The sequence below is a fragment of the Oreochromis niloticus genome, linkage group LG17 (genome assembly GCF_001858045.2).
Source record: "Oreochromis niloticus isolate F11D_XX linkage group LG17, O_niloticus_UMD_NMBU, whole genome shotgun sequence".
In the NCBI taxonomy this organism is placed as follows: Eukaryota; Metazoa; Chordata; class Actinopteri; order Cichliformes; family Cichlidae; genus Oreochromis; species Oreochromis niloticus.
Window position 1 is genome coordinate 23,052,498 of NC_031981.2, and position 21,131 is coordinate 23,073,628.

The 21,131-nt window shown below is 43.9% G+C and overlaps 1 protein-coding gene across 2 annotated transcripts in view; it reads left to right on the forward strand.

Annotated features, from left to right (window-relative positions):
• Positions 1-21,131, forward strand: part of stab2 (stabilin 2) — a 30,292-nt gene that overhangs the window by 4,157 nt on the left and 5,004 nt on the right. The window contains exons 5-55 of one of the 2 annotated variants that reach the window (XM_019347064.2): positions 590-656; positions 740-835; positions 1,026-1,148; positions 1,245-1,441; positions 1,563-1,690; positions 1,799-1,932; positions 2,505-2,584; positions 2,791-2,940; positions 3,469-3,612; positions 3,722-3,784; positions 4,326-4,442; positions 4,541-4,594; positions 4,673-4,753; positions 5,353-5,505; positions 5,807-5,866; positions 5,963-6,064; positions 6,181-6,267; positions 6,460-6,571; positions 6,646-6,826; positions 6,928-7,021; positions 7,107-7,265; positions 8,562-8,657; positions 9,057-9,149; positions 9,225-9,272; positions 9,688-9,821; positions 9,921-10,023; positions 10,620-10,697; positions 10,793-10,882; positions 10,967-11,074; positions 11,363-11,494; positions 11,590-11,718; positions 11,856-11,918; positions 12,728-12,829; positions 12,902-13,097; positions 13,175-13,270; positions 13,425-13,482; positions 13,557-13,630; positions 13,742-13,867; positions 14,491-14,564; positions 14,652-14,723; positions 15,317-15,436; positions 15,503-15,547; positions 15,613-15,699; positions 15,823-15,972; positions 16,119-16,247; positions 16,623-16,694; positions 17,201-17,377; positions 17,588-17,677; positions 17,761-17,907; positions 18,321-18,380; positions 18,461-18,584. In XM_019347064.2, the coding sequence (XP_019202609.1) occupies positions 590-656; positions 740-835; positions 1,026-1,148; positions 1,245-1,441; positions 1,563-1,690; positions 1,799-1,932; positions 2,505-2,584; positions 2,791-2,940; positions 3,469-3,612; positions 3,722-3,784; positions 4,326-4,442; positions 4,541-4,594; positions 4,673-4,753; positions 5,353-5,505; positions 5,807-5,866; positions 5,963-6,064; positions 6,181-6,267; positions 6,460-6,571; positions 6,646-6,826; positions 6,928-7,021; positions 7,107-7,265; positions 8,562-8,657; positions 9,057-9,149; positions 9,225-9,272; positions 9,688-9,821; positions 9,921-10,023; positions 10,620-10,697; positions 10,793-10,882; positions 10,967-11,074; positions 11,363-11,494; positions 11,590-11,718; positions 11,856-11,918; positions 12,728-12,829; positions 12,902-13,097; positions 13,175-13,270; positions 13,425-13,482; positions 13,557-13,630; positions 13,742-13,867; positions 14,491-14,564; positions 14,652-14,723; positions 15,317-15,436; positions 15,503-15,547; positions 15,613-15,699; positions 15,823-15,972; positions 16,119-16,247; positions 16,623-16,694; positions 17,201-17,377; positions 17,588-17,677; positions 17,761-17,907; positions 18,321-18,380; positions 18,461-18,584 (5,455 nt within the window). Of the gene's footprint in view, positions 1-589; positions 657-739; positions 836-1,025; positions 1,149-1,244; positions 1,442-1,562; positions 1,691-1,798; positions 1,933-2,504; positions 2,585-2,790; positions 2,941-3,468; positions 3,613-3,721; positions 3,785-4,325; positions 4,443-4,540; positions 4,595-4,672; positions 4,754-5,352; positions 5,506-5,806; positions 5,867-5,962; positions 6,065-6,180; positions 6,268-6,459; positions 6,572-6,645; positions 6,827-6,927; positions 7,022-7,106; positions 7,266-8,561; positions 8,658-9,056; positions 9,150-9,224; positions 9,273-9,687; positions 9,822-9,920; positions 10,024-10,619; positions 10,698-10,792; positions 10,883-10,966; positions 11,075-11,362; positions 11,495-11,589; positions 11,719-11,855; positions 11,919-12,727; positions 12,830-12,901; positions 13,098-13,174; positions 13,271-13,424; positions 13,483-13,556; positions 13,631-13,741; positions 13,868-14,490; positions 14,565-14,651; positions 14,724-15,316; positions 15,437-15,502; positions 15,548-15,612; positions 15,700-15,822; positions 15,973-16,118; positions 16,248-16,622; positions 16,695-17,200; positions 17,378-17,587; positions 17,678-17,760; positions 17,908-18,320; positions 18,381-18,460; positions 18,585-21,131 lie in introns of those variants that run through there. The other variant, XM_019347065.1, reaches the window with a different exon arrangement.

The window sequence follows — 21,131 nt, forward strand, 5'->3', positions numbered from 1 at the left end:
TAAATTGGAGTGAGAGTGAGAAAGCAAAGCTGATTGGAACACAGACAAACCAAAAAATAAAACAAACTACAATAACGTGAAAGCAGACTGACACAATCACTGTAATCTGCAGTCTCCACGTGTGTTTGTGTCCATATAAATGTATATTTAGGACGTAATCATATATCTGGGTTTATTGTGATAATCAAGGCATAATATTAGAACCCTGAACAACACTCACTGTCCACAGAACCAACAGTAAATGACCTCAGAGTTTCTAGATTCTAGAGCCCTCTAGAACCTTAGATCTCAGACTGTTACAGGAACTCAAGAACCCCGTGAATAATCAAACCCCATAAATGTGTGTGTTGCATCAGTGGTTAGCTGAAAGGTTTAAATAATTAATGACCGTAAAAGCAGAACCCCTCCACTTTTGAAAAATACACCTGTATACAGGTTCCTGTAACAGGACCCAGCAGTAAACTGTTTGCATTACAAATCTGTCCCTCTACAGGCCGGAGCCACGGCTCTCTCAAAGTTTACCCAATGATGTCACATCCTGTTTATCATTGTTTTAATAGTGTGTGTGTGTGTGTGTGTGTGTCTCCAGGAGGGCTTTGCAGGAACTGCCTGTGAGGACTGTGCACCTGGACGTTATGGCCCCACCTGTAGCTCAGGTAACGTCATCTCCAGCTGTGACAGATGCACTGAGTTCTCAGGAACCTCTGACCCACCGTGTCTGTGTTTACACCGTTTGCAGTCTGCTCCTGTGTCCACGGCCTCTGTGCTTCTGGAATAGTGGGCGACGGCCGATGCACCTGTTTCTCTGGATACACGGGTCCCAACTGTGACCAAGGTCAGTCCTCCTGCTGGTGCCTTTACAGTCACAGGTAACTCCACCTGCAGCAGGTGTCCTGCTGTGTTCTCTGGTCCTTCTCCTGATTTGGTAACATGTCAGCTTATCTTTTCCTGTATCATGTTACCTATACAGTTTCTGCATTTGCTTGCACCCTGTCACGTGTGCTAACACCTGTATTGTGTTTCAGAGTTACCTGACTGTGCAGCTCTCAGCTGTCAGCAGAACTCTCGCTGTATTGAAGAAGCTCTGACGGGACGGTTAGTGTGCCAGTGTCTACCCGGCTACCAGAGAGCAGGATCCGAGTGTTTATGTGAGCTTCTATGTTCCCCCCGGTGCACATGTCACAGTCTTTGAGTCTCTGTGCGCTCCAGCAGCCTCTTTCTAAATGTCACTTTGTCTTTCTCAGCCATAAATCCGTGTCTGCAGCGGGTGTGTCACACTCAGGCCTCCTGTGTCCACACCGGACCAAACCAGCACCTGTGTACCTGTAATGAGGGCTACAGCGGGGACGGGCGGGTCTGCATGGCCATCAACCCGTGTCAGACCGATCGTGGCGGCTGCTCCGCTGAGTCTGCCCGCTGTGTGTACGACGGACCGGGCAGGGTAAAACATTTTGGCCGACCTTTCACGTTATGTGTGTAACGAGCTGTGACCCGCAGGGGGCAGCGGCTTGCTGTCAGGTGACCTTGTCAGTGACCTCTGAATCCCGCTGTGCTCTGTTCAGTCCCACTGTGAGTGCCTCCCTGGGTTTGACAGCCTGTCGGGCGGTGGCTGCAGCCTAAAGGACTCCTGCACACCTGATTCCTGCCACCGGAACGCCAACTGCAGCACCGTGGGACCTGGACAAGTTGAGTCAGTCACTTTACTTTACTGAACGTCTGCATGAACCAATACCTGAATCTGCAGGCAGCAAGTAGCAGAGCTGCAGAACTGAGCGTCGCATTCTGCGCTGTCCCTCAGGTGCGCCTGTCTCCAGGGCTACATTGGTAATGGTAAAGTCTGCATTGGGAACATCATGGAGCGTCTGAATGACCTGAACACGGAACCAGGAGGCCAGTGGACGGGTCAGCTGAGCAATGCCATCACTCTGTTCGGTATGTGGATTCAGTTTGAGGTGGCTTGGTCCATAAAGAGCAGAAAACTTTCACTTCCTCAGCTTTGGCTCTCGGTGCAGGAACACATGTAAGCTTTTCCCTCTAGCCTACAGTGTTCTGGTGTGACCTGCCCAGTGATAGATATATTAAATAAAACTCATTAAACAAAATAGCATTCATAAAAATTAAACTGATACAGAAAAATTACTTCAAGTTTCTCCTTTAAGCACTTTTATTTACCACATCCAGGACTTTTTTTTGTAAGTGAGTTTTAAAATTTTTAATCTGGGTTCTGCACAGTCGCCCCTAAAGTAGCCTTCCTGATCGATCCTGGTCTGTTTATTCTCCAGAACACACGACATAACCGACGTATCCCATGGTAAAACAAAGGACTGATGCTCAGTTACTACTCCGCTTTATTGGGAATAACAAGTCCTCAGCTGATGCACACCTTGTTTTTTGGAGCTATTCAGATGCGATCCTATGTAGTGAGACATTTTACAGAGGGTCATCGAAGTCGTCTCACATGAATAGAACTAATGTTAATGATTGTGTTTGTGTGTGTTTTGCAGGATCTTTGTCGTGGCCTCTGCAGAATTTGGGTCCGTTCACCGTTTTCATCCCAATAAATAAAGGCTTCAAGGGAACGCCAGTACGAATCCCTTCAAATAAACTGATCCACTTCTATCAGCAGCTAGTTTTAGTTTCCTTTTAACTTTAGAGTCACTTTTATTTTTCTTTCACATCCTGACTTTGTTTTGGGAGCTCATCGTTCTTTGAGCTCCAGAGGAAAAAACACAATTCAATCAAAACAGGTTCAGTCAGGATTCAAACATCTGCCTTTACTCTTCTTACCAGGTGAGGACTCTGATGGCGGACAGGTCCAAAGCTACATACCTGTGTAAGATGCATTTGGTCGCTGGGATGATGCCGTTTGACACGCTGAAGAAAACTGATGTCTTCTACATACTGACGGGAAAATCAGCAGAGACGGACACATCAGAGGGGGTGAGAGGCTTCATCACCAGCAGATTGATTCAACATGAAGTGTAAACACGTCAGGGCACGAAGCAAAAAAATGAGGAAAGATAAAAAGATTTGAAACAATTTCAGGAAACTGAGTGATGACTTGTTTTTTCACATAAGAAACAAACCATCCCAGAGCAAGATGCTAACCCAGAACCCGAACTAGAACCTGACCGAGACCCAAACTCAGACCCTTTCCCTGAGCAATCAAATAAATAACCTGACTGAATCCTGTTTTAAACCCTTGGAAACACAATAAAGATGACAATAAATAGAGCGGTCACAGACTTGGCTTGCATCAGTTCATCGTAAGAATGAATTAAGATTTATAATCAAAGTGATGCACACAGTGGACACCGAGTTCAGTCTTAAGTACTTAGAGACTTTTGATGCTCACCTACAACATGTGAAACTCTTACGGTCTTCACACTTTCAAAGGTTAAAATGGTACGCCTCCAATGGCTTTGAAAGAATTTTGTATTGTCAGATCTTCCTCTTGTTTCCTTTCAGGACACTCAAACCAAAATCCGTATCCATGGCAGCAGGAAGAAAGGTGTAATCATCAAGTCTAATGTTGTTGCATCTAATGGGATCATCCATATCATCAATAAGCTGATGGAAAGCGTGCCTCCCATCCTGGAAAGCAACACCGAGGTGGCAAGACTGAACGATTTTAGTTTGGATGTAAATGTGCTCAGCAAAGATAAACCTGTTGATTATATCTCCATTCATCTCATTACATGAACACTTTGTTGTTCCACAGGAGAACCTGATGAAGATCGTTTCTGACAATGGCAAGTTTCAGACTTTCACCAGTTTATTACAGGTATAGACTACTTTTCTTCAATACCTGGAACATCAGGCCATGAATACATGCAGACTAAAACACCAACTTTTTTATTCTCAGTTTAGAAGTTAATCACATCCTGTAACTTCCTGTATTGAGTCAGTAACAAGCTGAACACTGGAAGACATTTTATTGCATATCTCAATGTCCCTGTCACATTCCTGCCCACCAGAGGATGGGATCATTACATTATTACACGGGATCAGGGCTTTGTGTCAACACTGACACAGAAGATATTTGGAGTGTGATATTTCTATGATCAGTTTTAGGTTCTGAACACAGATTAAATAGGAATTATTACACTGACTTGTGGTCTTGCAGAATTAGACGTCCCTGATGTTTGTCCTGAAGGAAGAAATGTGTAAATATTAGCAGAGTCAGGACTGAGCGTTGCCTGAAGGCCACCTCAAACACGCTGCACAAGCATTTATCTCAGTAACACATTCAGGTGAAGGAGGGCCTGGTTCTTAAGTTTCTTAATTGTAAATTGATCAAAGTGGAAAATTTTTGCTGTCTGCAGAAAACTCCTCTGGCATCTTTGCTGGACCAGCCGGGACCAATCACTGTGTTTGCACCCACCACTGCAGCGTTTGATGCAATGATAGAAGAACACCTGAAGTATCTCATGAGCCCTGACGTAAGGATGGACACAAAAATGGACAAATTTGTAGTCTGTCAGTGAGTGATCATTTCCTCCATGAATAATTCACCAGATGATTGGTTCTGAATCCTCAGGGTCACAGAAAACTGCTGGAGTTTCTCAGGAACCACATTATCCCGGCCACTGCGGTGAGAGCGACAGTCCGCTGACTCGTGAATAATTCACGTTTGTTCCCTCTGACAGTTTTTCATCTCCCTGTCCTGCAGCTGGAGATCTACAATGCTGTGTCAAGCCCCAGATACGTGACAATGGCCAATCAGGTTCTGACAATCACCGTGATGGAAAATGTAAGTGTGGATTTCCACAATCTGTAACCCTCAACACCACCCCGAATCACTGTCACTGTTGAATACTTAAATAATATCATGAATCTTATAAAATAACAAAGGAGGGTGGAAAGTGTTTGGTTCTAAGTATTTAATAACACTGACATTATTGTTCCAATATCCTTTCTGTGTGTGTTAGTGCTGTTCATGCAGATTTAGTCTCTTTAATAAGCTTGCAGATCTTTTTTAATAGTGCTGAAATTTATTTCACTTTTAACTTGAACATTTGAAATGTTGACATTAATGGAGTTTATCTTTTTAAAATAAAATCCAGTTAACAAAAATCCCTAAAAGTGCAGCATTTTTATTTCTGTAATAGTTTTCTGGAGAAATTAGTTTAGATGATGAAGGTTTCACACAGAAACCTGGAGCTGATGTTCAGTCAGCTTTAAGTCACACAGCTGTATTCCTTACAGGATCCATGGTGAATATTTACTGATTAACGAAAAGTTGAATTCACTCCTATTAACCACATTTTAGTAAGACTGAATGAAAACACGTTTTCCACACTTTCAACATGAGTTCAGGATTTCTGTCCGGTCCTCATTTCACTGTTTCAGGGCCAGATCTTGGTTAATGGTGCAGCCGTGTTGGAGGCGGCTGTAGAGGCAAAAAATGGACGTCTTTATGTGATGGATGGAGTTTTGACTCCACCCACCATTGAACCTGTGTTGCCCAGTAGATGTGACATCACAGAGACTAAAATCATCATGGTGAGTTTAACGTCTAATAACATGATTGATTGACCCTAAACGTATATGTGCAGCGTATGAGGCTCAGTGTTAAAACAAAAAGCACTGAGCTCAAGGAGCTCTCGTAGTTTGATCATCACACCGTGCTACACTGTTGGAGTCTGCTTCCATTGGATGAGTAAATATATTTGCTCAGTGAGGTGACTTTATCCCAGGATCAGAAACACGTGGACACTGAGAGATTTCTGCCCCGTCATCTTTGAGCCCGCCCTAAAACACTGAAGCCCTTTAAGTGTGTTTGATCAACTCATGTGTTTTTCAGGGTGAATGTGTCGCATGTTCAAAGCTAATGATGACCCAATGCTCTTCTGGAGTTTTTACAGTAAGACTGAACTCACTGTGAAACATCTGGATATTTATTCACTTCCCTTTCTTACTTTGAGCTGTTTTAAAATATGATTATGCTCTCTTTATCCAGGGCTCTTCCACATTTGGATGTTCTTACATTTTCACCAAGGGCAACCCATCCGTTAAAGTCCCAGTGAAAGGCTGCTCTCCACACTGCAACTCAACGGTCACGGTACACACTTTAGTGAAACCGGGCAGTTTACTTCATGTTGGAACAGAAAGACACTGAAGCCTAGAAGATGTAACTTTGTAGAGGTCGTCAGAATAACCTGGTGTAAATCTGTTCAGATTCCAGCGTGCTGTAAAGGTTTCTACGGTCCAGACTGCAGACCGTGTCCAGGTGGATACCAGACACCCTGCTCCGGACACGGGCAGGTCAGACGTTCCCATAATTACTTTATTACTTTATTTGGAAGAAGCTTTAGTGCTTTCTGTTCTTTGAACAGACTTTTTCCTGTTTGCAGTCCAGCGGTGACGGAAGGAAACTGAAATGTTTCAGTGTTTGCAGGGAAAGTGAGGTGTTTGGTTTATGAAGGAGGAACCTAAAGTGTGTTTTGTGTTTTTCAGTGTTCAGAGGGGGTTTCAGGAAACGGAACGTGCAGCTGTGAACCGAACTTCAGCGGCTCACGCTGTCAGTACTGCTCCTCCTCCAACAAATATGGACCAAACTGTGACAGAAGTAAGTCTGACTCATATTTTGTGACGTTACACAGGCAGACATGATGTAAAGATGATGTACTTGTCTATCCTCAGCCTGCCCCTGTATCCACGGGCAGTGTGATAACCGTCCGGATTCAGACGGTCGGTGTAAAGTGGACTCGTGTCAGCAGCGTTACACCGGTCCTTTGTGTGATCGACAGACGGCCACCTGTGGCGCTCAGGCTCAGTTTTGCCACGCACATGCTGACTGTGACTTCAGCCAGGGAACAGTCAAGTGAGTTTACCTGGACTTTAACCCTGAGTCAGACGTCTGTAGTGAACGGTTATCTCGTTGTACCACACATTATTCAGCCAGTGTACTGTGTCCTATTTTAGGTGTATTTGTAAACCTGGTTTCCAAGGTGATGGCATCACCTGTGTGGAGTCTGACCCATGTGCTCCACCGCTCCGAGGTGGCTGCAGCCTGAACGTAAGTCTCCAGTTTTTATAGTGTAACTGTAAAAAACGCAGTCTGTTTCCTCACTGCTGCCCCTGCTGCATTCTGCCCCTTGCAGGCTAAATGTATAAAGACAGGCCCTGGGACTCACGTCTGTCAGTGTCTGACTGGATGGAGCGAGGATGGGGATGAGTGTCAACCAATCAACAACTGCAACAGTCCTGACAGAGGCGGCTGCCACCCCAACGCCACCTGTGTCTATGTGGGACCCAGACAGGTAAGGACACTGATATCAGCTGAGACGTGAACGGTGGAGATGTCACTGAGGGATGGTTTATCTCATTAATGTGCTCTTACCCTGGGAATGCACCACTTCAGTTATCCTCAGGGTGGCAGTAAGGAGTGCAGGATTATTAAAGGGCCAGAAAATGTGAATCCTGAAATGTGGTTGATTATTTAAACTTACACTGGCCTATTTAACCCGGGGCCATGCGGACCTCGGAGGGAATATTTCTCTTATCTCAGTGGCAGTTTGTTAGTCTCAGGATGTTGCTGCTTCCTTTTGCAGATGATGTGGCTCTGTCAGCTTTATTGGCTTTCTGTAAAGATCTAGCACCTCCAATTCTGAGCCCATGGTTCATGGTTCTCAGAAAAAGGTGGGGTGCCCACTTCAGACAGGAATTTTGTCCTGCTAGGCCTCAGTGGAGTGTTCGATACTGTTGATCATAATATTCTATTAGAGCGACTAGAGCATGCTGTAGGTGTTACAGGTACTGCGCTGCAGTGGTTTGTATCATAGCTATCTAATAGACTCCAGTTTGTTCATGTAAATGGAGAGTCCTCTTCACACACTAAGATTAATTATGGAGTTCCACAGGGTTCTGTGCTAAGATCAATTCTGTTTATATTATACATGGTTCCTTTAGGCAGTATCATCAGAATTGATTTGTGCTTTGGCCCTGTATAAATAAAATTCAATCGAATTGAACAGTCTTCTGTAGATGGAGGAGTTTGAGTATCTCTTTTTGTTCGCATTTTGTTCACAAATGAGGATGCAGGAAATTAAAGATGGATTTGTGCAAAGTCAGCAGTGTTTGGGACGCTATACCAGTCTGTTCTGGTGAAGAGAGCTGCAAAGCTGCCGATGTACTGGTCCGTTTGCTTTCCTGCCCTCGCTTATGGTCGAGGATACCACCAGTGGAAATTTGCTTTCTTTGAACTGTGTCTGCGATCTTCTTTAGAGACGGGGTGAGGAGTTCAATGAGTCAAAACTCTTCCACACTAAAAGGAGACACTTGGTGTTGCCAGCTAGTGTTCCTGCTGGGCATCTTGTAGGGGAGGTGTTTCTGGAGGCCTGATGCAGACACAGGATATGACAGAAAGCTTCACGTTGTTTTAAAACAAAATATAAATTTTTTGTTTTACAAAATCCTGCATCTTTGCAAAAATAATAAGAATAATAATTTTGGTATATGTTAATATGTTGGTATGACGGGGTTATTAATGTTAAAGGCCACTATGGCCCTGCTGTCTCTGCAGCAGTAACGTCCTGTTGTTATCTGCTTCTGTTCAGAGTGACTGCACCTGTAAGGCTGGTTACCAGGGCAACGGGCAGGACTGTGAACCTGTGAACCAGTGTGTGACTGCAGATCAAGGCTGTCACTACTTTGTGAGTAGCAAAAACCAAGCAAGAAATCCACTGAAAGCATTTTTTCTGCTAAAATCATTATGGGTCACACCAACAGCAACATAAAACAAAAGGTCTTTTGCTTTGATGTGATTTGCCTGCAGCGCTGTGATCAGCGTGTCAAAGCCAGTTAACTCCTTTAACTATATTTTCAATTTGACCCTACCTGGTCAAACTGGTCTGTAGATTCACTCCTAGTAACTAAACCAACCAATTATCGTTCCTCAGAGCCAATCAGAGGCTCTGCAGCGCTTCACTGTATTCCTTTAATTTTTTCAAAGTAAAAGACGTCTTGTGCATGATGTCTGTCTTGTTTTGGTAAAAATGACCGAAGCTGGGCCCTCGGTGACCTCGTCCCTGTTTAACTGTTTGTGTGTGCAGGCCAGCTGTCTCCTGGTGTCCTCTCAGTGGACGTGTGTCTGCGATGAAGGATATGTTGGAAATGGACATGTGTGTTACGGTACAGTTGAACAGGTGAGTGATGCCCAGGTTCAGTCAGCAGGATCGTCTCTTTGCTTCCAGCTTGACTTTGTTTCCTGGTGATTTCAGGAGCTCAGCGTCCTGCCTGAGGCCTCAGACTTCTACACATGGATGACTGTGAGTATGTCACGTTTCACAGATGCATTATGTGCAGATCGTCATCACTTTGATTATTCTAAAGTAAATGAAACATTTAGTATATCACAAACTAACTCACGCTTCACTTGGAGACTAGGCAGCATAATTATGCCACTGTAAACACACACTGACATTCATACATACCACATGAAAACCCAATTAGAGCACATAAATATGAGTATAGAAAAATTATACATTTATGAATACTGTTGGCAATGTTAGCCTCACACTGTGGGGGTTATCAGTTCGTGCCACCGTGCTTCATTTTTGATTAACCATGCAGTTTACAAGACTGACTTCCCCTGTGGTCTTTCATGTATCAGCAGCTATTTTTAATACTAACCTGAGCAAACCTTACAGTTCACTTTGTGTTTGTGTTCATACGCTTTGTCAGGATTCGGGCCTGTCTCCGTCTCTGTCGTATCAGAACCTCACCCTCCTGGTTCCATCCTCAGCAGCCATCAGCAAAATGTCCTCAGAAGACAAAAACTTCTGGAGGTTGACGGGAAACCTGCCGAGTCTCATCAGGTTACAGCTCCACAGGACTCAAAATGTCATCATTTAACTTTGGGGGCTTTTATATGAATATGTGTAACAGCTGTGCTGTGATCTGTCCCCTTTTGACAGAAATCACATGATCCCCGGTGACTACCCCTTATCTAGCTTCTGGAACATGTCGTCTGTGACTTCCCTTCTGGGAACAACACTTCCTGTTTCCACAAACGACGAGGTAACGCTTTCTGTGTGAAGATTTCTGCAGACATGAGAGAGAATTTTGATCTTTCATTGAGCCTGTGCAGCTCAGGTGTTTCACATAAACTCCACACGGCCATCGCTGCTCGTCCTCAGGCTGATCTAACTGCCTTCAGCCTGGCTCTCATCTTTCTGATGTTCTGTCAAATGCTTATAAAGTTACAGGTTGTTAAAATATCCTTATTATCTGGTATTAGCTACATAAATGTATAATCTCTGTGAGCCAAAAAATTGCTCTAAAAAAACACTGCTGCCCTTCAGTATGCCTCCAGAAACTGACCAATCAGAATGAAGTAGGCTATCTTAAAGGAACAGAAGCTATAGCTTGTTGTTTCAGGCAAAGGATGAACTGAGGAGCTGAGCAAAGGGCCAGTATAAGAAAATGAGGAAATGTTTGGACTGTGAGTCATGTGAACATACTTGAGTGGAGTCCCAGAATAAAAATGTGGAGCACAAAAGTCCACTTTTAGTATATGGCTGTAAACTTGGTGCTTTTCTCTCATTTTACTTAAAAATAAAAATAAATAAAGTGGTTGTGTTTGTGTCAGAAATGATCTGCTGATGTTTGTGCAGATCACTTCTGTTGGTGGAGCTCTCATTGGCACTTCAAACGTCGCTGCTACAAACGGACTGATCCATTTCATCGATAAGGTAAAAAGAAAAAAGAAATACTACAAAGACAACATGCACTGAGGTTTTTTATACCTGTGACTGATTTCAGCCTTGTTTTTGTTTGCGTCTTTAAGGTTTTGGTTCCCGACAGAAGACTGAGTGAAGGTCTGCTGGCCACGCTCGCTCTCAGGCCGGAGTTCTCACTCTTCAGATCGTATCTCATCGTACGACCTCTCAAACACGCTCACGCCATGCTTAAATGTTAAATGTTTCCTTACATGTTGTGCTTTCTCTGGCTTTTTGTTTAGAATTATAACCTGACCAGTGATATCGAACAGGCTGACGATTTCACCATCTTTGCTCCGACAGACGCTGCCATCACTGAGTACCTAAAGAAAATGGCAGCCACTGCCCTGGTATACAATTTAGACTTCAATTTGTCTGCGTATTCATTTGAAGCTGAATCAAAAAGTTTGTATTTGACCTGATTAGTCTTTTTACTCACTGCTGACATGGTTGAATTTTTTACATAATCTAAAACAGATTAAGTGAGCAACACTCAGTTCTGTTAGTTCATTCGACATTTAAAGCAGACCGTGGTAAATATAGAACTAAACTCTGTAATTAAAGACTTTGGCCCTCTCCTTGGGTTTATTTATTTACTTCCTTCAAAGTAGTTGTGCTTTTATTTTGTCACTGAACAGGATGTGAACACGACTCGTTACCACGTGGTGGCATCGCAGCGTCTGTTAAAAACTGACCTTCAGCTCGGAGGTTACAAAGAGACGATGCTTGGGTTTTCCTTCCAGCTCGGCATTTTCCCACGAGACGGAAAGGTCTCATCATGAAATATTGATTCTGTCACATCTGATCACATGACTGTCTAAACAGCGTGAGTCCTAACCACCTGACCTGTGTTTTCCTCATGCAGCTGTTTGTGAATGATGTTCAGATGAGCTCCTCTGACATCCTGAGCGATAAAGGAGTGATCCACGGTCTGTCAGCTGTTCTTCAGATCAACAGAAATCGCTGTGATGATCTCAAGTACACAAAGGTTATGGTAAGGTCCTCAGCCAACAGTCATGTCCTGCAGATACTTCAGCATACTTAAGTGCCTCCAAAGACTTACAGACAATAGTTCAATGAATGGAGAAACAATCGCATGATGAATATTAACATTTTCTTTCTGCTCCAAAGGGGAACTGTGTCGACTGCTTATTCCACCAAAACAAGATCTGCCCCGTTGACACCGTCCCAGATGTAATTTTTGTGACTTTTTCTGATCCTTGTTAATCTTTCAAAGCTTAGACATTAACACTTTTTAACCACCAGGCTCTCTAAACAAACGTTTATACCAAACTAGAATCGGATAACTGCAGCTAATACAAAAAATCAGTTTGTTTGCAGATGATTAGATTTTATATTTAAGTAAGTTATGAAAGATGGAAAATTCTCCCCAAAGTCAAAAGAATTACGTACAGTTTGTCCAAATTTACAAGACTAACAAGAAGTCAGAGGACATATAGAGAGGACTTTATGGTATTCCACTAAAGTAATTTCATGACCTCCCAGTGATTACTGAACACTTTACTGTATGTGCTCTGGTGCCGGTTACAGATTGAATTTCTTTCAGTTTACTGTGACAGTGCTGAAGTAACATGACAAAAAATATAAAAATGTATTTTAAGTATAATTGTGCTGAAAAGTAAATAGCTCTTTAACAGCTGTGGGAAAACTGGCATCATTTAGTTGTATTTCATATCAAATTTGACATCTTCAAAAATAAACCAACATTTATTTGATGGAGCGTAAAAATGTTTTTCTTTTGTCATTTAGGTGAACTGAAATGAAGAGTCAGCAGTTTTATTTTCACTGCTCTATCGCTTCACAAGGATAACTGGTTATACTGTTTAAATATTTTCTTGTGTTAAATTGTGCTTGTTTTCACTGCCATACAATTTGAAACATGCGTTGTAGAAAATGCTGAAATTAATACTCAGCTCAGATGCACAGCCTGGTCCATGAGAAGCTAAAGTCAAAGTAAGAAGTTGGTGTTTTGCTCTGTGCAGAAATCGGTGAGGAGGACGAGAAAGTGCATGTTCACCCACACGTTTGAGGGCGAGCAGCTGCTGAGCATCGGCTGCAGAGCCACCTGCCTCCAGAAGAAGATCGTACGTCTCCTGCTCGTTTCAGGGTAAGCATCCTCTGCAGCATGGCACACTAGAACTCTTCTGTGCTTTCAGGAGCGGAGGTGCTGTGCAGGGTTTTTCGGGGAGCACTGCGAGGCATGCCCCGGTCCAAAGGGTCGGCCCTGCTTCGGTAATGGAGTGTGTGTTGACGGGACGAACGGGACCGGAGTGTGTCGGTGTAACGAAGGCTTCAGCGGGACCGCCTGTGAAACCTGCCAGAGCGGCAAATACGGAGTCCACTGTGACCAAGGTTCAGTACGTTTCGTTAGTCAGCAAATGATCTGTCATCTTCATCCTCACCTTCATCGTCACGTGTCGTCTGCTCAGAGTGCGAATGCAAGAACGGACAGTGTAATGAGGGACTGAAGGGCGACGGGACCTGCGAGTGTGACGTGGACTGGAGGGGAGTCCACTGTGACCAAAGTAAGGCTGAACAAAGGGCATGACAAAGGATGAAGAAATGTAGAGAAAAGTGAACGCTGTGATTTAGAACAACAAAATCTCATCTTTGAGATCATTTTTAGAAATACTGTTTTTGTCATTTGTGCTGAGTGACAAAAGCTCTGTGTCGTTGCAGAAATCGAAACCAAAGCTGATGAGCAGTGCGGCTCGGTGAGATGCCATGGCAGTGCAAAGTAAGTCTGCACAAGTTTTGTGCAGGACGCTGGAGGATTTATGCTTCCTGTTAAACTTTAATCTGGTCTTATAGCTGCGTGACCGGGTCGGGCGGCCCTCAGTGTGTCTGTGCTGCTGGCTTCAAAGGAAACGGGACTTTCTGTCAAGGTAACACATGTTATGAGCTCTGCAGGTCACTTACCTGCAGCTTTGTCTGAGCTCATTGAAGATGATTTCTGTGAACCGCAAAGTTTACTGAATGCTTTGTGACTCATGCAGCCGTAGATCCATGCGTGGTGGATAACGGTGGCTGCAGTCTGTACGCCGTCTGTAAGAGGACTCGACCCGGCCGAAGAGACTGCGTCTGTAACGCCGGCTACGCGGGCGACGGACTTGTGTGTGTCGGTAAACTCACTTGACACAACTGCTCACACCTGCTCACAGTTGCTCTGGCTTAGTTATAGTTGGTACAATGAGTCAAAATGAATTTTAAAGATGGAAAATTGAATTATTCCAAGTCAACATTAACTTGTTCAGATCAGTTTATATTAAATTAAAAAAAGCAAAAATTAGCTAAGAGGAAATCACTGAGGATTACAGGGGACATGAAAGTGTGCAACATACAATCGTGAAAGCAAAAGTATTACAATAAATCCAATACTTCGTAGTGTAATGGTCTGACTATGAAGGACAAAGTCTGCAGTAATGCAAAACTTAAAATGCATTTTGTGAAAGTTCAGCGAAATTAAAGCAAAAATACCAATGCAAAATATTCCAGATGTTAGTTCTTCCAGAATCACAGCAAAAAGGATTCCAGCCAATCAGAAAAGCATCAGAGCCAGCAAAATGACTGAAATTAAGTAGTTCTGTTGATTTGCGTGGTTTGTGGTATTGTTGTGCTGTGAGAAATTTAAAAGCTCTGGCTCAGCATCGATCCTTGGCAGAGGCTCAAGTTGTCAGACACAATAAAAAGCTTGAACTCATTGTGAATCTGAGATAACCAGGTGGAGTTTTGCGTTTCTCCACAGAGATAAATCCCTGCCTGGAAGGAAACGGGGGTTGCCATGCCAATGCAGACTGCATTCACGTTGGACCGAACAAAGTAAAACTAGCTAATCTCTGCAGTCTGACTTTAAGCACAGCTCTCTGCTGACAGTGGCGCTAAATGTCACTTTGTTTTCCTCGACAGACTTCCTGTGTTTGCAGGGAATTTTACTCCGGTGACGGGAAGAACTGCAACATCATCGACTTGTGCCGAAAGGTGAGTTTGTCTTCACTCTGACTGGATTCAACCTGTGGGAAAGGTGAGTGATTCAGAATCAGATGATTACATCATTCAGCTAATAATCACACATACAGTCCACAGTAGCACCAAATCACAGCAGCACGCATCTCGGTGCACTTTCCCTGTAAGAAAACACCAACAGGTGCAAGACTGTGAGGCAAGAGTTACACCCATGAGTCCTATTGTGTAGGAGGAAGCTTGTTAGGCTGCTCTATTCAGTGTTCCCAGGAGAATAATGTCCTCGCCTGCTTTAGCACAGGAACTGGGGTAGTCGTGTTTTCAGTCAGTGCTCTGGCTCTGGTAAGGCTCACCTTGCTGAGCTGGTGACCCAGGTATGCTGCAGAAGAGCAGCATACCCCCCCAAACAACCCCCCACCTATCTGCTGTCCTGTCAAAGAGTAAAGACAGCAAAAACAACCCTGAAAGCTGTCTGAGGCTGATGTGCTTCCTTTTCTGGTCACTGAAGCTGAGGTTGAGCGTTGCACATACAGTTCTAGGATTTCATGCTGCTCCTGTCTCTGTTAAAGGTTTCTTACTTTTATGCTCATGTGTTGATGCTGATGTTCCAGAAAAACGGCGGCTGTGATTGGTATGCCCGGTGCAACATGACAGGTCCAGGCGCTCGAAGCTGCACCTGCAAGGAAGGTTACATCGGCGACGGTGTGACCTGCAAAGGCACTGTGGCGAGGGTGAGCAGCTGAAACACGATGAAAGCGGTCCCACAGGGCTTTGCACTAACTGTTGTCTCGTTGCAGGAAATAGAGAGGAATCGATACACGGACTTTTACTTTGGTCTGATGGTGAGTAGTGCTCCCCTCTGTCGTCCCCTGCTGGTGGAATCGCATTAACAGAACTCTGTTTTCAGATGATGGCGATTTCCGTGCATGGGCGAGGGCCATTCACTGTCTTCGTTCCAAACCCCGAGGCCTTCAGGACAAACACTACACGCGAGGTCAGACCTTTGATGACTGCTGGACAAACATCAGCGTGTCTTTGAAGACACACTGTAATTACATCAGAGTCTGGTCAGCTCAGGATGAATCAGAATTCACGCGTTTGTATTTTTATCTTTTAGATGAGGCGGAAGTCTCAATATAGAGAGCGGTACGCTAATGTCCTGCGCAGCCACATCGTCATGTGTCACACTCTCCTGGCTGTTGACCTGAGCCGCCCACGAAACCTGACATCGCTGTCTGGACTCGTGCTAACCACCAGCATCACCCAGGTGAGCCCTCAGCTGGTTTAATAGATTTATGTCTATATTTATGAATCCTGCCAAAAAACAAAGGCTGAATCGATGCTTTATTATAAACGAGCGTTCTTCAGTTTTATTTCTTTTATTGGGACACTTTGTGTTTGGCTTATTTTCAGGGCAGTGTCTTCATCAACCAGGCAAATGTGACAAAGAGCGATGACCTCAGTGTGAATGGAATCATCCATGAAATCAACAGGATGCTGTATCCTCCAGATGTGGACAAAAACAGTTTTATGCACGCCCCTGTAAGTATCCATCAGGTCATTTTGGAATAAGGAATCAGGGAAGCTGATGCTGGATGGATGGACTGGTTACAACTTTATTATCATATAAAACAATGATCATTGTTACTGAATTATAAAATGATCACTGAATGCTTTACTGTTACAGTGACATGTTAGTTAATAATGTTTACCAGCTGTCTCTTATTTCATGTTTATGAACATGACCTGTTTAATTACTGTTATAAATAACATGAAAAATGCTAAATATATTCTAAAATCTATTTATTGGTATAATATAATTTTTTCTAGCTCATTGAAACTGTGAGCAGCTGTCTGACTGTAGACTTTCTGGATGTAATGTTTCATGCACGTCTTTATTCTGATGGTTCCCTGCAGGATGACTCTCAGCTGAACCTGACCGATGTGGCTGCACGTCGCGGTTATCGAACCTTCTACAAACTGCTACAGGTAACACGCTACAACTTCCCCTTCTTCCTTCTCACTGACAACAAGAGCTGCTTATAGAGAATTAGCTGGTTGTTTGTGTTTTCGCTCTAATATTGTATTGTAATATTGCACTTTAAGGTGACTGTTGTTCTGAAGTGGTGCTCCAATAACATATATTACAGCCAAAGTGCTTAAACGAATATATCAATGTTAACAGAGCAAAACAAATGTGTCACTGTGTGCACAACAATACTATAACTTCTACCAGCAAAGCTCATGTTAAAATGAGATACTAGACAACAACAAGCAGCATTAACACAACATTTAGACAAGCTGCACAACAACGTCACTTCCTCTGGGTTTTATAACAAACAAACACCTAGACTACAACATCAGGACACACATCCACACTCCCTCACACACATACACATATATACTCACACATGGATGGATGGAGTGCACTAGCAGAAGGGCTGGTGTCCTGTTAGCCAGTTTCATTCCCACGGGGACGATCTCATGTTTTTCAGGACACAGGTGTAATGGACCTGGTGAACGATAACATGTACCAGCCGGTGACGATCTTCCTGCCGTCAGACGGTGTCATGGCATCTCTGCCGCAGGAGCAGAAGGACTTCCTGTTCCACCAACACAATCGACCCCAGCTGATGGAGTACCTGAAGTACCACATCCTGCAGAGCCAGAAGGTAAAAGTTCTTTAAAGGGTGCTTTTAGAGAAGCGTTAGACACTTTACAGCATGGCAGCTGGAAGAACAGCTCTGAAAGATTTGATAACTGGGATAAAATGTGAGGGTGCCTCAGGCAGGTTATCGCAGAACAAACATGGTGCTGTGGAGGTAAAAACACTGAAGCAGGTCAGAGGTGGTTTCTCAGGTTTAAAATGCCTTTAATCTCAGGTTTACGCTGAAGGACTGATCTTCCTGGACTCGGCTCGGACTTTGCAGGGTTCGCCGCTCTCCTTCTCCTGCGGTGGGACAGACAACATTGTGAGTACTACAGTAAGAGAAATCTACAGCAAAGACAAACACGACAAACATGGACTCCAAATAACCAACTGTCCTTTGAACAGGGAGAAATCTTCATCAACAACAGGAAGTGTCGGATTGTTCAGAGACACCTCATCTTTAATGCGGGCATTGCCTACGGCATCGACTGCTTGCTAACTCCTCCCAGCCTCGGAGGACGCTGTGATGAACAAAGAACCTTTGACCTTCCGGTGAATCCTCACTTTACTGTCTGAGATGCATCTGAATGCTACCTGGAACAACCAGACATACTGATTCTAACTGTTAATGCTGATGGTGTTGGAGCACGGGTTGTTTGTAGGCCTGAGTGTACTCACACAGTGAAAGTAACGGTGAGAGCCTAACCTACAGTCTTAGAGGCCTGCTGTGTTCATGTTTTAGTTTGTGGTTATTTTTCCTGTGGAGGTGAAACGGTCTGAAAAATGATTTAGAGCACCGAGAGCCTGGCAGTGGAGTGTGATACAACTCCACACTAATGTGGGTTTAAAAAAGTTAGATTGTCCTAAAATCAGTCAAACATTTCACACAGCAGCACAAATGAAAAGATTTCTGCAGGTGAGCTGGTGGTTCATTTGATCTTGTTTCTTTTCTTCTTCTGTGGTAGACAAGCTGTGGAGGATGCAGCTCTTCTGCCACTCGCTGTCCTGCGGGAGGCATTCGTAAGGTCTGAGTCCCATCTTTAACAAACTCACTGCCTCTGTCAGGCTGAGCCTCGAAGGAAACATCTCTGTTTTTTGTGTTCAGGAGGTTCAGAAGTGTGATCAGCCCACGGTTTACTTTACTAAGAACACCGGCTGTCGCCCCATCTGCACCATCAACATCTGGGAGTCAAAGTGTTGTCGTGGTTACTACGGACGAGACTGTCTGGGTGAGATAACAACGTCATCCTCATATTAAAACCATTTCTTCAGTCTTTCTTAAATTTGTGAAATTTTTTTGGGGGAAATTGAACAGTTTTTGTTGTGTGACAGAATAATTAGAATTGGGAGAACTCATTAATAAAAAACAAAGAATATACAGTGGCTTGCAAAAGTATTCGGACTTTTCCACATTTTGTCACATTACAGCCACAAACATGAATCAATTTTATTGGAATTCCATGTGAAAGACCAATACAAAGTGGTGTACACGTGAGAAGTGGAACGAAAATCATACATGATTCCAAACATTTTTTACAAATAAATAACTGCAAAGTGGGGTGTGCGTAATTATTCATCCCCCTGAGTCAATACTTTGTAGAACCACCTTTTGCTGCAATTCCAGCTGCCAGTCTTTTAGGGTATGTCTCTACCAGCTTTGCACATCTAGAGACTGAAATCCTTGCCCATTCTTCTTTGCAAAACAGCTCCAGCTCAGTCAGATTAGATGGACAGCATTTGTGAACAGCAGTTTTCAGATCTTGCCACAGATTCTCGATTGGATTTAGATCTGGACTTTGACTGGGCCATTCTAACACATGGATATGTTTTGTTTTAAACCATTCCATTGTTGCCCTGGCTTTATGTTTAGGGTGGTTGTCCTGCTGGAAGGTGAACCTCCGCCCCAGTCTCAAGTCTTTTGCAGACTCCAAGAGGTTTTCTTCCAAGATTGCCCTGTATTTGGCTCCATCCATCTTCCCATCAACTCTGACCAGCTTCCCTGTCCCTGCTGAAGAGAAGCACCCCCAGAGCATGATGCTGCCACCACCATATTTGACAGTGGGGATGGTGTGCTCAGAGTGATGTGCAGTGTTAGTTTTCCGCCACACAGAGCGTTTTGCATTTTGGCCAAAAAGTTCCATTTTGGTCTCATCTGACCAGAGCACCTTCTTCCACATGTTTGCTGTGTCCCCCACATGGCTTGTGGCAAACTGAAAACTGGACTTCTTATGGTTTTCTGTTAACAATGGCTTTCTTCTTGCAGCTCGCCCATAAAGGCCAACTTTGTGCAGTGCACGACTAATAGTTGTCCTATGGACAGATTCCCCCACCTGAGCTGTAGATCTCTGCAGCTCGTCCAGAGTCACCATGGGCCTCTTGGCTGCATTTCTGATCAGCGCTCTCCTTGTTCGGCCTGTGAGTTTAGGTCAGGGGTCGGCAACCCGCGGCTCCGGAGCCGCATGCGGCTCTTTAGTCCTTATAGTGCGGCTCCGCGTGGTTTGGGAAAATAAATTAGAAGTATTTCGCTGAAGTGTATTTTATTTATGTTAGTTCTTTTAAACTTGTAGTTCTAAATTGGAAGATTATTGTGATATTGAAATATAAATATAAAATTATATTCTATTATTTTTTCCTCGCTCAATATAAGCGTCACACTCGCGGAAGCCGGTATTCCCGCCGAAACACCGTGCATTTATCGAGACTTTCAACCCCAGGTAGGCCAATTATGGATCTTCGGATCCACATTATGTCAGCAGCTGCACCGTGAACTATGTTAAAGACAAACACTGCTCACGCCTCACAGACGACAGATGACAGCTTACAGTCCTGCGTAAACTGACTTCGCACAGCACCGATTAGCAGACGCTGTGCGCAGAGGTTCAGGAGCAGAAGTCCCATTGTAAACATACCACGGCAGACCCGACGATGTTTGCATGAACGCGCTTTTCACACGCGGTTGCTGTACGCATACAGCCGGCTGTAGCTTCGCAGCTCACAGCCCGACACACACCACCAACACAACAGCACAGATAGCGCAGACTTTAAGGCGGCGAGGCGTGATTGCGGGTGCCGCTCAGGTGCGTCCGCCTTCCCTGCAGCGGCGCTGCAGACCACGCCCCCGCCGCACGCATTAACCAGGTAAAATACATATTTAGGCAGAATTTTGCAAATATCTATTTTCAATTTTTGAGCAGCATAGAGCTTTTTTACCAATTATTTTTTAAAAGTCAGGTCAAGGCTCCAAAAGCCCAAAGGAGATATAAGGGAGGCGGCTCACAACAGTTTTTGTTTGCTACATGGATCATTTTAGTTTAGCTGGGTGTCTTTGCTTTTGTTATATTTCTTTAAGAGTTCAAAATGTGTTGATTACATAAATAAAATGTAATTTTCTCTGTAGCACTTCATGGATTTCATAAGCAGCACACCTTAGTTGTTCACACAAAGGTAAAAAAAAACAATATATATACAGTGTTATCTTCATTTTAGATGTCAAAAAGTATTTGCGGCTCCCAGTGTTTTCTTTTGCGTGGAAACCGGGTCCAAGTGGCTCTTTGGGTGTAAAAGGTTGCAGACCCCTGGTTTAGGTGGACGGCCTTGTCTTGGTAGGTTTACAGTTGTGCCATACTCCTTCCATTTCTGAATGATGGCTTGAACAGTGCTCCGTGGGATGTTCAAGGCTTGGGAAATCTTTTTGTAGCCTAAGCCTGCTTTAAATTTCTCAATAACTTTATCCCTGACCTGTCTGGTGTGTTCTTTGGACTTCATGGTGTTGTTGC